Source organism: Tympanuchus pallidicinctus, unplaced genomic scaffold, assembly GCF_026119805.1.
Source record: "Tympanuchus pallidicinctus isolate F22 unplaced genomic scaffold, pur_lepc_1.0 scaffold21, whole genome shotgun sequence".
In the NCBI taxonomy this organism is placed as follows: domain Eukaryota; kingdom Metazoa; phylum Chordata; class Aves; order Galliformes; family Phasianidae; genus Tympanuchus; species Tympanuchus pallidicinctus.
This window is the reverse complement of record NW_026294733.1, coordinates 1,446,817-1,461,015: the sequence shown is the minus strand read 5'-3', so window position 1 is coordinate 1,461,015 and position 14,199 is coordinate 1,446,817. Positions and strand designations below refer to the sequence as shown.

At 42.5% G+C, this 14,199-nt stretch overlaps 1 protein-coding gene across 1 annotated transcript in view; it reads right to left on the bottom strand.

The window, feature by feature from the left end:
• Nucleotides 1-14,199, bottom strand: part of GALNT10 (polypeptide N-acetylgalactosaminyltransferase 10) — an 82,094-nt gene that overhangs the window by 13,132 nt on the left and 54,763 nt on the right. The window contains exons 5-7 of the mRNA XM_052684655.1: nt 8,020-8,205; nt 5,993-6,176; nt 4,985-5,102 (exon numbers count right to left, since the gene is read on the bottom strand). Coding sequence (XP_052540615.1) covers nt 4,985-5,102; nt 5,993-6,176; nt 8,020-8,205 — 488 coding nt within the window. The remainder of the gene's footprint in view (nt 1-4,984; nt 5,103-5,992; nt 6,177-8,019; nt 8,206-14,199) is intronic.

Genomic DNA, 14,199 nt, shown 5'->3' with positions numbered 1-14,199 from the left:
CAACAAGAAAGTCCTATTGGTTCAAAAGTAGCTGCATTTTAGCATCATGCATGTGTGCATGAAAATACCAGCTTGTTCTCCTTGCTGACAGCCCAAACGATTCCTTAAGGAAAGGCTTTCAGTTGGGCAATTGCAAATACACATCTCTGAAAACACAACTGCTCTAAGAAACAGCAGAAAGCAACTTCTGCAGTCAGCGTGCAGCTAGAGGAAAAAGCCCTATCCTTGTACTGCAGGTCTTGCGGTGCAACGCAGACAGCACTCATCTATAAGGACATATGGGAAGCTGGGCAGAATGGTGAGGCATTGGGCCAGGAGCTCCTCACTGACTCCATAAGGCGCTACGTAAACACATGCAGTGATGTGTTCAGAAAAGCTACTGAACAAGGAAAGTCTGACATCAGTTCTAAGCTGTTTTTCTAATCACGATTTAGAATATTTACTCCCCAATGATGGTGCACCAATGCTGCATGGAGCCAATGGCAAACTTCCCAATTCCTGCCAGCAGACCTCAGTGACTCTTCCACCGTACTTTGCCAGCTCAGTGCTTTACTATTGTCTTGTGCTGCAAGTGACAGCACGTTTGTGGTACAAATCTAATTTTAAAAGCAGTCTCTATTCATTCATTGCTGCTTTGATTTATTTTATTAGTGAGCTTCTTTGTGTGGTGACAGAACTCATTACAACCTCCATAAAGACAATTACCAGTCCTTATCTATAAAACTGGCAGAAAGGAGAGAGGGAAAGAGTGTGACGTGCATCAGTAAAACAGTGCAAACAAAAGCATTAGGACGCTGGAGGTAAAGGTCAAGGGAATTGCATCCAAGGGTCTGTCAAGGAATAACTGCAAGGGAAGCAAACCCGAAATAGCTGTGTGCTGAGAGCACACTTCCACTCAGTTGGCAGCATTCGGTTGTTTTGGAACGAGGGTACAGTTCACAGGCATGACACATCAGAACTTGCACTGCTAAAAATACAGCACTGCTGAACAGCTGAAGCAGCGCTGTTCTGTAGGGAGCACCTCACAGTGACACTGACTGTCACTTACTGCCGCCTCCCCTCTTGGCCAAGCAGCCAGCTTTTTGGGGGGGATGTTGTTTCATAGAGGGGTGAGCTAGTGACTCACCTCTCCAGTGGGCACGACAGTAAACATGACAGCCTGGACTTGATGCACTTAATTTCCAACAGCCATTTACTAGAAGATCGTAAGAACAAGAATCAGAGCTGGGCAGGCAGGCAGGGCTCTATAAAACGACCTGATCAGATCTCATTAGGAGAAAATAGGAAATTTCTCTTCCTCCTCAGGCACAGTTTTACCAATCTACATTCTGAGTTTGGAATCCGGCAGCTGACAGCTCTGCTGGAATTAGCTGAAAGCCTGGCTATGCTGAGGTCAATGGGAAAGCTGCAACAGAGTTTTTGGAGGCCACAGACTCACTCTAATCATAAAATCATATACAGAAGAAGTAAAGTAACAGCACAGGTGATATTGTTTCTGTCTTCCTGGCAGCCTGGAGAGCTATAACTCCATATTCATAGAATGACTCAAGAGCTTTTGACTTAGCTAGTGTGCTATGAAAGCATGAGATAATAACACCACCTATTCTCTGCATGGGAATGTTATGCTGATCCAATTCCCGTTCTGCCATTTCAGAAAACAATGTCACATAAGAGAGCTGAACCTCTCCTCAAAAACACACCGATACAATACCACAGTTGGTGTGAGAACACAAATTATCTGGGTGTACAAGGCTTATGCTTCCCAAGACAGGAATAAAACAAAACAAAACCACACAAAAGAATGAGTCAAGCCTTGAAAAGAAAGCTGCTTCTGCAAGAAACAGCAAAAATAAAGATCACGGGGTGCACCAACAGAGAGAAGCTGGCTGGTTGTCTGAGCACACACTGAAAGGTGGGAAGAAAAGGGCATGGTGGATGAGTCCAGGGGGTTCTCTGCATGACAAGGTAAGTGAAAGGATGAAAGCAAGGGCAAACAGTAACTCAGGAAAACATTAATTCTCTGTACTGTTAAGCATCAGCTGCCACTGTACCTGGGACTGACTGCTCTACAAAAGATTGAGGTGGCTAGAAAGGCGCTGCGATCTGTGCACGTGCACATCTTCTCTTGCACTATACGGACCAGTGCAGCCCTTCCTCATCTATTCAAACACTGTGGAGTGACAGAGCAGACTGCACTTTCCAACAGCCACAGGGGGACAGGGAGTGTTGTGAGCTCATTCTCCTGCTGGTGTGAGAGTACACAGATATTTGAGCCGAGCACACAGGATGAACTGAGACCAAAAAGTGACAGTCTGATCTCTGTGCCAGCAGGACAGAGGAAGAGGAAGCCACTCTTTGCTGAAGCAGAGAGCCTTAGAATTAATGATGAATATGCTGTCTTTACAACAAACGAACAAAAGAAAACAGAATGCCAGGTCTGCTTCAGTGTGGGCAAACGTGAGCTACTCCTTCATTTTTAACCCAGAAATTCCTATTTGGATGGACTGAGATTGCAAGGCAGCATTTACGGTTGAGACCTCAATTAGAAAGTTTGTTTCTAATTCAAATTTTGCTTAATTTCTTTTTTTTTCATCCCCACAGTATGCTATGCTTTGTAGTGAAGTTTTTGCATGCACTTAATCCAAGGAACAGGTGTTTTATTAATAGAATTTGATTCATTCCCTGGTTAAATGTTTTCTGAGGTGCAAAAGACTCATGGTTTCTGTGTTGGCTTGCCTTCAGCCTGAATATTTCTTCTCTGAAGGAAGCACAGCCAGCTGATGACAGAAATACATACGATCTCAAAACAGAAAGGCAAGAAGCTCCTAAATAAACTTGTTTATTTGCAGTCTCTCGGCAACAGAGCCCTGGATTTTAAAATAAATGCAGAAAACCATACAGTCTATGTGTGGGGGAAAAAAAAAAAAGAATATATTTGAGGAAAAAAGAAATCTGCTCCCAGTGAGGCTTGAGAAGGGCAGAACTGATGCAGCAGTTCAAAACCCAACAGCACAACACAGTACTGCACCCACAGCTCCCAGGCAGAGGAATGGGTTCTTTGTTAAAGCTGAGCTGTACATTTGGCACAACTGTGAATTTGCATTAAATAGAAAACAGTGCAAAAAGAGTCAGCCCATGTCTAAATCCAGAGGTAAATTATTTGATGATGTCCCTCTACAAAATCTCAGTTTGCTTCTCAAGGTAAAACGGCAGCTCTAAGCTCACCAGGAAATGTCATGGCTTCATAAATTCTATGAACAAACCTTCTATTCTTGCAGTTCCAGCAGAATTATTAAATCTATCAGCCACAGATGAATGTATCAATTTATCTTAATTTCTGAAAATATACTGAGCCTCTTTCAGCTAAAACTTCATTTTTCTGTTGCGCAATGAAAGAAAAAAAGAGGGTCTTTGCAGAGATTAATTAAAGCAAATTTATCCCTCCATAAATTTCCGTCTTTGGACTGAAATAAAACACAGCATGTTTCAGAGAGGATAAGCAAACAGATGAATGAAGCAGTCTTATTTCCTGCAGATCAAGCAGCACGGCTGTCTGCTGTGGCACCAGAGACAAAGGGCTTGCCCTGCTGCTGTCATCACTCTTGGAAACCAGCATTTTCCAAAAGGGCCGAGGAAAAGAGGCTGAATGCTGTCACTACCCCTCCTGCAGAGAATGACATCGTTACACTATTCCATTACATGCAACACAAAGAATAAATAGAAGAATAAATAGCTCCAACTGTAATGACATCCCCAAAGAGGGAGTCCCTCCTCCCTTTCTGCTGCTGTTACATAAGACAAGGGACCTCCACCATGGCTTTACGGCTGCATTTTGTGAGCAAACAATGGAAGAAAAAACTTTGCTGTATGGTAATACATGGTACATACGCATAGTAATGTGGTTTGCTGAATATAATTTAATATGCCTTTGAATTGCACAGAGGCACTGAGATCTAAGAATCTCATTTTGTTAGAGATCACCCATGCCTGTTTGTCAGGGAGACAGATGAGGAACTTCAGCTGCTGAAATTGCACACTGTGCTATCACTGCTCCTGCCTTTGGGCCCAATACCAAGGCCAAATACCTTACTTCAGTGGCATTCATACGCTTATAAGTTTATATATTCAATCGTTGAAAGAGAAACCACACAGTGGCCCAACAGAGTTTAATGTGAAAATTTTTACTTAATCCTCTACAGGCTATGGGAAGGATTCCTACCACTGAAGAAAAGAACAGCCACCTGCCTTTGGTGATCTGGGGCATCCCAGTGGGCTTCCTAGATGTATTTCAGAGTGTCATACTCCAAGATAACATAGGTATCAGTGGTCTTCGCAGGTCACAAGTGGCTCACTGCCACCAGTGTGCACTTTTGGTCAGCTAACTTATTTCAGAGCCCTGAAACCAAACAGTTTGGACAATCAGTAACAGAACTGTCCTTAAGGCAGACAAATAATGATACGAAGCTGCTGCCAGCAGAAGTGTTATTATTGCAATTGCTGAGGATTTCTCCCAGAGTAATTAATAGGCTCCGTTCCTTCAGCCAGGAGTCAGATGGATTGACTACAGACAGTAAGTTGCTCTCAGCTCTGGGAACTCAACCTCAGGATGGAGGCACTCAACCAGGCAATGAGATGCTTGGATCTCTTTCACTCAAAGAGAGCATTTCATCTTCTTGCTAGAGTGCAAAAAGCCTACCAGTAACAGATAGCTCCACGCAAGCTGACTTACCCTTGCTGGGAAGAGCATATGCATCTGAAGCTGTGACCACAGAGCAGGGGCACACCAGCTAATGCTCCAAAACTGACCCTCACAAATGACTGGTGACATCATCACTGTCTGTTCTGCATACTGTCTTACTTACTCCCAGCTCTTTCACCTTTAGTTGCACGCAAAAGCAAGGACAAGATAGAACATTCACATTCTGAGCCTCAGAACAGTTCTTACTTTTCAAAACAAAAGGAATTTCCAGAGAACATAGCTCACCTTAAAGGATATTTCATACTGCTCTCCTCCCCATATCTCCAGACCTGCATCATACCCTCCCAGCTCCCAGAACCACTTTCTATCGACTGCAAACAGTCCTCCAGCCATTACAGGAGACCTTTAGGAAAAACCAGACTCCATATTACAAACATATTCAAAGACACAGATCTCCAGCTAAACATTTAAAAAACAAAGCAAGATTTCACAAATATTCTTTCCATCACCCAGTGTTCACGATGCATTTGCAGTCCTTTAGGAACAAGCAATTGCTTTTGCATTAGCTATTAATTTCCCAGTTGCAAATGGAGGACTAGACTAGGCTCCTCACAGAACCAGTAAATGCCTCTCCTCCAAACAGAAAGAGTTCACCATGAAGTGACAGGACAGAACCTCTCCCAGAGGGACCCACATGCTGCACTTGTGGTGTTCTCTGACTCAGTAATACGATCAAGTCATTGAGAATGGCCTCAAAAGGTGGTTGTGTTGTGTTGCTTTTTTTTGCTGCAGAAGTAAAAAGGACAGCAGAACTGTCTCAATGTTGGCAAGCACAGCAACAGCAGAACATAACTTGATCACAGATTTACTTCTGCAATGCACTGCAATCATCAAAATTGCTGTAATTATTCTGCTAGGTTTTCTTCTCCCCCCACCTGGGAATGACATATAAGCTGCCACCAGTTTGTTGTTTTTGGCAGAGCACTAGGGATACTAAGTTATGTTTGAAAGATCTCAGTAATAAATGACCACATTAAATGTTATACATCACAGTTTCAAATGAAATGTTAACTTCTGCTGGAATTAAGGTGGCAAAAAATAGCAATGAAAAGGAGAGTGTTCACAGCTACTACACAATGCGTTTCTTTTAAATCAGCAAAGCAAACAGCTGCCAAAAAGCAAGTAGCTCACAATCAGCTTCTGGCTTCCAGTACACCGAGGTGTAAACCAGCCCTGTGACAGGGCGTTGTGTTGTTCAGCCAGCTCTGAGCACACTGCATTTCAGTCACTTACTCAAATGGATCACTGGGATCGAGTTTCTGTAACTCGGGAGGAATAGGGATCCTCTTGTAATACATCTCCCAGTCAAATGCACCTCGCATTGCATCTCCAGCCTGAGTCTCATATCCAAAGTGGTCATGATCAATAACATCAATCATGGGACAAACGATAGTCTTGCGGTTTCGGGCAATGCGATCTGAAGATTGGAGAAACATGTTAGAAAACCTGCACCAGTCGGTTCTTCGACCATGAAAGCATAGAAAAAAAACATCAAAATATGCAGTCCAGATACAGCTTCTCTCCCTTTCTCTGTTTCATTCTCTTTTGAGCAGGTACTTCAATTTATATGAATTCATCTGGTGTTTCTGAGATAATCGAGATATCCAAGGTAAAACTATTCAGATAAAAGCATCCTATTGAGGACATCAATCCGAAGCAGAATAGAAAGACACAGCTGCACCACCACAGACACTTCAACCATCAGGTTCAAAAAACAACAATCCTGTAATTGCTTAGTTAGTGGTCCTCATTTTAACGAGCGACCGCAACGTGAACCCTTCTGCACTGATTCCAACGGAGGGCAATAACCCATTGTACCACCTCGTTTTAATTGCTGTGCCAGAATCTGTCAGGAAGTGATCCAGACTAATGGCATAAGTGCTCTCAGCAGGCTCCAGAAATGCAACGCACCTCCTCCCCTCTGCCTTTTCTTCCAATCAAATCATAGACGACAGGATTAATTCCTGCATAAACATCTGGAACTTCTTAAATACTTTATTACCAAGTAGGTCTCCTGTTGGAAGTTAACTTTCACAGCAGAGGCGACAAACGGTGTTTTGGCTTCCAATGAACGTCAAACAGAAATCCTTACTATGCTTTAAAACTATAGCACACCACACATGTTCTCATTTAAATGGCATTTGAACTACTCCTGTGCTCCCTCTCTCAGGCTCAAAAAGCTGCAAATGCTTTATATGATTGTGAAAGTAACATTATTATCATCCAACAGTCCTGCTGACAAGTCTGACTTCTTTGTTAAACCTCAAAGAGCTGTGACAGGTCACTTGCCAAAGGGTTGTAAAGAGTTTGGTACTCCGTAGGGCAAAGTTTCTTTTTCATACAGCATTGTATCTGACAGCTAAAGCGGACTGGGTACTGTGAGACACCCACTCTAAATAACATGGGTAGAGCAGCAGACACAACTGGGAATTCTAAATCTATAGGAGGTCACAGACCACAGAAAACACAGCCATCCAAAACAAGCACAAAATCCAGATGGCATCATCCCACCCAGCTGAGTGCTGCAAAAACAAACACAAAAGGGAACTTGCCACTTAAAGAGAGACCTCCTCAAGAAGCACCTGGCTAAAGGAGGTGCTGACCAGAGGCACAGAAGGCACTGTCCTCCTTGGAAAGTCATCCTTGGAAAGAACTGGCTTTGTAAAAGTGATGCTTCCTCCTTAAAGATGAAGCACTGCCTTGGAAAGGACTAATCATTTCCACAAATACATACCAGCAGCCATTACTCAGAAGAAGTATTTTCCACAGGCTTACAGACTATGAAGTTGAATACAGTTTCGCAGGAGAAAAAAAAATGGAAGCTACTTAAAAACTGTATATAAAGATCTTTTCTGAAGCACAAAGCAATTACTTTCTGCAAGCTGCTGAGTGACCACATAATAGTTTACTCTTCTAACAAGCTGCAAGTTATTTAATACTTCACTTAGTGAGGAAACAAAAGAATATGATCTTTGCTCTTTAATTAATCAAAGCTTATTACAGTACCATTGTACAGCCTAGCACAGAAAAAAATCTTGTGGTGAAGGTTGCAGGTTGCCAACGCTTTTCTTTAGTCTTGCGGGTAAGTGTTGTTGGGTTTTCTTTCCCCTCCTTTAAAGCTATTTCATGTTCTTTTTGTTCACTTAAACTCTCAGCACAAGGAGCCAGCAGCAGGTGGAAATAAAATACACTCAGCACTGATGTATGTCACCACCTCTACAGCAGTTCAGCCATGTACAACACGACACCTCCACGCATACCTAACAGAGGTGGCAGCCAGTTCACGTTGGCCTCGCAATGGGAATCCAAGAAGGTGATAACATCTCCTATGGCCACAGAGGCTCCCAGCATCCGAGTTCTTATCAGCCCTTCCCTCTTCTTGGTTCGGAGGATTCTTACATTTGGGAACTGGGCCATATAATCTTCCAGGCGTTTCTTCAGATGTTCTGTATGAAAAATGAGAAAATAAAACACAAATAAATTCTTTAAAATGCAGTTCCTTTCTTTACCAGAAAAGAATGCCTTTGGAAATAGGTTCTGAATGCTTAACAAATGCACTAATAGGAAAGAAGAAATAAGAATACTTTGGTTGAAATTTGAGGTTTAAACATAACTTCATAATCAAGACTTCTGAAGATGCTCTCAAACTTCAGGAGTAATTACAAAAAAACAAGGAAGAACAAGAAGATGGAGGAGTGCAGGATGAAAAAAGAAAGCAGCAGAGAAAGGGAAAAGGAATGAGAAGTCAGCAGACCTCTAAGAGAACTCTATCAGAACAGACTGCAAGGAGTCACGGGCATTCTGCAGAAAAACATACTGAAGCCTAAAGAGATGCAGAACGATTCACTTTTAGGAGTAAACTGCACTCAGTGCATTTAAATTGCGTTTGGTTTCTTCAGAGCACAAGACATGACCACTCACTTATGCTTAAATAAAAAAGAGTCAAAGCCCAGCCAGATACCCTGCAAGGCAGGCACAGCCTCCCTGTGTATTTGGATGGCTACAGAAAATGCTTATCAGAGATATGTGCTTTTAAATATGGGAATATTTATGTTACTGAATAGAGACTGGAGCCATGTTTGAAATTGTGCACACGCTTGCGGTCACCATGAATAACAAGAATTCAAACAGGAAAACTGCAGAGAAAGATGACTGAGTGATCAAAACAATGGGCAGCTTGTTTAGATGCAAGAAAGCTTGGTCCACAAAAAGGCTGAGGGCACACAGCTGTCTTTACATCAAAGAGCAAAACACCAAAGAAAACCCTAAAAATAGGCTCAGAGCTGATGCTGGCCTGCTTGCTAATGGGGGGATCTTAGCAGCTGAAGTCCTGACTTACTTGACAGCAAAGCCCATTCCCTGTGTGCCAGGAGCCGTTCATTAACACGTTGTACTACCTGCTGCCATCCAGTGCTGATCAAGGATTCGAGCCTCTTTCAGCCAGTCCGTTCTATCCAAGCAATTAACTAACCTTACATCTCTCACACTAAATGGAAGCCATTGTTCACATCCAAATAACCCCGCAGGTTTATTTGCCTTGACCACAGGGAACACAGCAGCGTATTTTTGACTCCTAGCTGTGCTGAGGTGCAGCACGTTGTCCATGCGATGTGCACAGAGTGCTCCTCTGCTTCCAAGCAGGCACGGAAAGGCAGGGGCTGAAAAGGCAGATGGGGTGAAAGCACTCTTCATCAGTGTGCCAGGGAAGCCCAGTAGTGGAACAACTCCTCAGAAAGAGCAAAAGGGTAAATAAACGTCACCAAGTCTCGAGCTCTCCTGCATGGTGCTGACCCACTAATTATGCTTTAGGGCTTTATCTACTGGGGGAAGAAAACAGGCAAAATCCCTGTGCCTGCCATATGTTCTGCACATTCCCTTTGAAGTAATCATCACCTGCCTTCAGTGAAAGATAACCCAAACCGACTTCTTTGCTTTGGAGCTTTCCTCACAAGCTCTTTACCTTTTTCAAAGCTTTATTTAAATTTCCCCAGGATTTTTTGCTCACAAATGCATTCTAGTGTTTTGCCTGACAAATCTAATTGTCCCACGAAATCTGCATAGGTTTGCCTGCTCAGTAAAGCCCTGCCGTACTTTTTGCCCGCTGGCATACCTTTCCTTCACCCTTTTCAAGTCTTTTCTGAATATGACTTTGAAAGCAACCAGAAATTTTGTCCACTCAATTACAGGTTTGTCAAATAAGAGGTTTCTGTAGAGACGAGATCCATTATTACTGCAGCTGTCCTCCTCACAAGGTAGTGGATAGACTTGAAAGGCAGAAAGAAAAAAAGGGGGGAGAAAAAGAAGAAGAAAAGGCCACCACCACTGTTCTCTAACATCACAGAACATCCTTTGCCATTGTTAGCTTATCACAAAAGAGAAAAATAGCCCTGACTTCACGCATAACCCAGCAAAGCTGGAGCTATGAGGTATGACTTAGTAAATCCACCCAAGACAAGTTCAGTAAAAGAGTGGCTGCTGGTGTTCATTGTAAGAAAAGGCAATGGTCACACAGAGGATTTGAGCTGGTTCCCCTCCCTGTAACCACAGACACAGCAACATTTGCAAGATCAGATCCCGCTTTTAGTACTTTTCTAAACCAGACCTACAAGGCACGGGAAAGTCTTAAAAAAAACCCACAGCTCCAAAACAGTGGAAAATATTTATCTGCTTATTAACGTATCTACTTTCCCTTAGTGAAGTGTGACAGACTTTCAAGCAATTTTGCAAACAAACAAACAAAAAAACCCACAACAAAACATAGTTTTCAAAGGCAAGGTTTCCTCATTTCTTTCCCCCTCCCACTCTACTCTTCTCCCCGCATGGCCTTTGTGAGCCCTGATGGAAGATGTTTGTTTCATCCTTTTACAAATACTATTACAATTAAGTCAGTTTTTGCTTTTAAAAGAAAATCTCACAAAACAAACAAGTGGCATTAACTACTACAAAATTTTATGAGCCTTTAAAAAATGTATTATGGCATCTTGTCACACTGAGTAATTTTTATTACGAGAGCAATTTTCTTTAATGAAAGTTGTTAGGTGAGCTGGATGGAATCCAATGGCTGTGCCTATTCTGGGCAAAGTGATACAGCCTAAACACATAAATGAAAGTAAGTTTATCTGTAGATTAAAAACTAGGCTGATAGCTTAATAACACACTTTGCAATAAACTTGATATACAGCATATACATTAACAGTACCAGGCAAGAACTACTTCAACTACCATCAGCCAAGAAATATTGTTGCCTTTATTTTGAACTGTAAATATAATTCTGTGCTAAGAGATGCTTCAACAGTAAGAAGGGGGACAAGGCCAGAGGAGCCCAAGGATTCTTTTTGATAGCTTAGAGGGGTAAATACATAACAAACAGGGCAACTGAAGACATGCATCTGCAGCACAGGACCAGCTGAAGTGGCACTGAAGTCCCAGGCTCCACAGGATTAAATTGTTCAAATAAAGCAAATTGATACATGTCTTGATATGTCCTCTCACTGCAAGCCATGCAGCCTGTCTCTGTGCAGCACACCTGGATCCTCCCCACTGCTTTTGCTTCTCAGTGGCTCAGTTCACATTCTCATAGGTGCTTGTACAAAATCACCAATAGGTTTGTAGTTCACTCTGACTTGCTTATTCTTGGACCACAGTTATACTCCCACAAACATCACTGAAAAGATTCAACAGTCCTCAAGTTTATGCATTTTAACATCATCTTGCCCTCAAGTTAAACAACTATTTCTACGAGAGAGGCAGGCCACTGTACTGCCACAGATAACAGAGGAAGTCTCACCTCTTTTCTGTCCTTTCTGCTCTCTCAAATCACACTGCAGGACCCAAAACACCTGCTTAGAAGCAATTGCATATGGGATGCTTACCCTCCCTACAGACAGCCACAAACCCCACTGCTTTATGCAGCTGTCCCTCACTGGGCAGACTGGATGCACACGGCACAGGAGGGGAGAACTAACTGGAGGATGTGCAGAGCTTCCTTTTAGCCAAACAGGGCTGGTTCTTCTCTCCTGGAGGTTATTCTGGATAGTTTCCAAACACCAGAAGCGTAACTGTTTGCCTGGCGTTTGTTTACTGGTTATCCCATCCCTACCCCCTCCAGGCAGACGCGTTCGTTTAAGATTACAAATGAGCCCATTCATCTTTTCTGAGATACTTGGGCCTAACATGCTGTTTAACAATTTAGGAATGAATTATACTTCCTCCCAAATCTATCACACTGTGCAAGCCAGGCCTCCCCAGAATAGAAAGCTCTACATCATTGAAATTAACTTTTCTCCCTGTTTTGGTACAGATGAGTAATCCTTTCAAGTAGCAAAATGTGCTGTTATCCAAACAGGCAGCACTTAACACTGGTTTTAATTTTCCTTCAATGTTTTCAACCTCTGATCAGTGAAGTTTGGGAGGATAATAAACATTTAATAAATTACACTGTGAAAATCAGTCCCAATAATAGCAACTGATTAAGCTGATCACAGCCTTCTGAGCAGAATCTTCTTAGAAGGAAAGAAGAAAAGGCCTGGGAAGAGAACAAATTAATATCTGTTGCTTGCTTGATTACAGTTCTGTGGTGGGCTGCCTTAAATGCCTGATAGCTGTGCAGAGCTGTGCAGCTTCACAGCCCCTCCTGCATCAGTGCTGGGGCTCAGCACTGAGGGAAACAGTTCTGAGCACAAAACACAAGAGCTGAAGCTGTAACACCTCACTTGCTAATACGTCTTTCCCAGGGGAAACAGTCAGCCGCTCTCATTAGTTTACTCTTCTCCTTTCCAACTTCATTAAATATGAATCAAAATTAAAGAACTCAGTTTTTTCTTTCCTCCTTTGTTGACTATATCTGATGTAAAGAGGTGATTTTGTGTCTCTAATTTCGTTGTTGTTTGCTTTTGACATCAGAGAATATTTTGCTGACATACACTCTAGATAGCTGTATTTTTGGGCTACGCAGCTTTTGAGGCTGCTGAAACAGGAGCGAACTCTTTGCAGCACACTTAATATTCAGCTCAAGATAAATGTAGCCATGGTGATGAGCAGGAAGGGCAATACTGTCCCAAATGCTGTCTTTAAAGTGGGGAATCTGTGCCCTCAATCTTAATCAAAACCACTTCTTTGGCCTTATCTAGTTGCTTACCCAAGGGAACGTCCACATTCCTGCTCAGTGCTAATGTACTTTTACTACATTGATAAACACTGCATGGGCAGAGGAAAACGCTGAAAATCCCTAAGACCATCACACCACTGGCACCACCAGTCCCAGCAGAGGCTCGTGTGTGCACCTCATACTGGTTTACAGTCCTACAAACAACGGATGCACAGGGAATGAGTGAAAGCAAGCTGCTGTGCTAGAGCTGCTTCTGCACCTGGGCAGCACATCAGTGTACTTTCACCGTGGATAGTGATGTACAGAGTAAGGTATCATAACTAGGGCCTAACACCTATGACCAATACCAAAATAAGACACCCAACTTGCCAACACACGGAGAGATGCATGCAGGCTGATGAAGAGTTAAGGCACTGCACGCTGAAACATTTTGGAACAAATCAAAGCTGTGAGATTAAAGTCTTAGAAGTTACTCAATTTTGCCAGGAAAAAAAAAAAAAAACAACACAAAAAGACAACAAATCAGCTGGTCCTCAGAGATTCAGCTCTGCCTTTATCAGCAACGCTCATCTAAAAAAGTTCTTGGCCTGAAAGTATTTGCTGTGTGCAAAACAACAAAAAAAGGAAATTGCAGAAAGTGCAAGAATTCACAGAAAAATCCACCCTGGATTTCTGTCTGTTAGAGATGATGCTATTAGGTCAGAGATGCAACCCACTTGAAAGTTGTCTTGATTTGGTATGAAGGCATCCCTTCGGAGTCCAAAGGCTTTGCTCTCAGGTGTCTCTGTGAAGAAGGGTAACAGAGAGGGCTAAAACGAACAGCACAGACCTACAAATGTTGTACTTCGGGGCAGCCAGACAGAATATTGAAAAACAATCCTTCATTTCTACAATAACACTCATTAATAACAAACAATGACAAAGCGAAATGTTTGCGCTGCAGTCTGTAAGCCAGAGAACAACAAATGAAATATCTGGCAAACAGAAGAAGTTAGCAATATGGCTGTGGGAAAAGTACACAAATATTTGACTTGCAGTAACAAACCCCCAGCATGTCAGATGTACAAACTCAACACTTCACTCTTTTCTTCCAGATCCCTTCTCCATCAGTTCCCAATACTCTTGTTTACTTTATAGGCACCAAATGCAACTATTACAGTAAGTTGTTGACATATGCCAGGAAGGTCAGTGTATCTATTAAATCCTGAAGCACAAATCCAGGGCTTCTCACAGCTGTGCCGATACCACAGCTAAAACATCTCATGGAAAATAACCTCACACATTCATTTTAGGATGTGGATGACATATGGGAGAGGGGAGCACTGATAGCTGC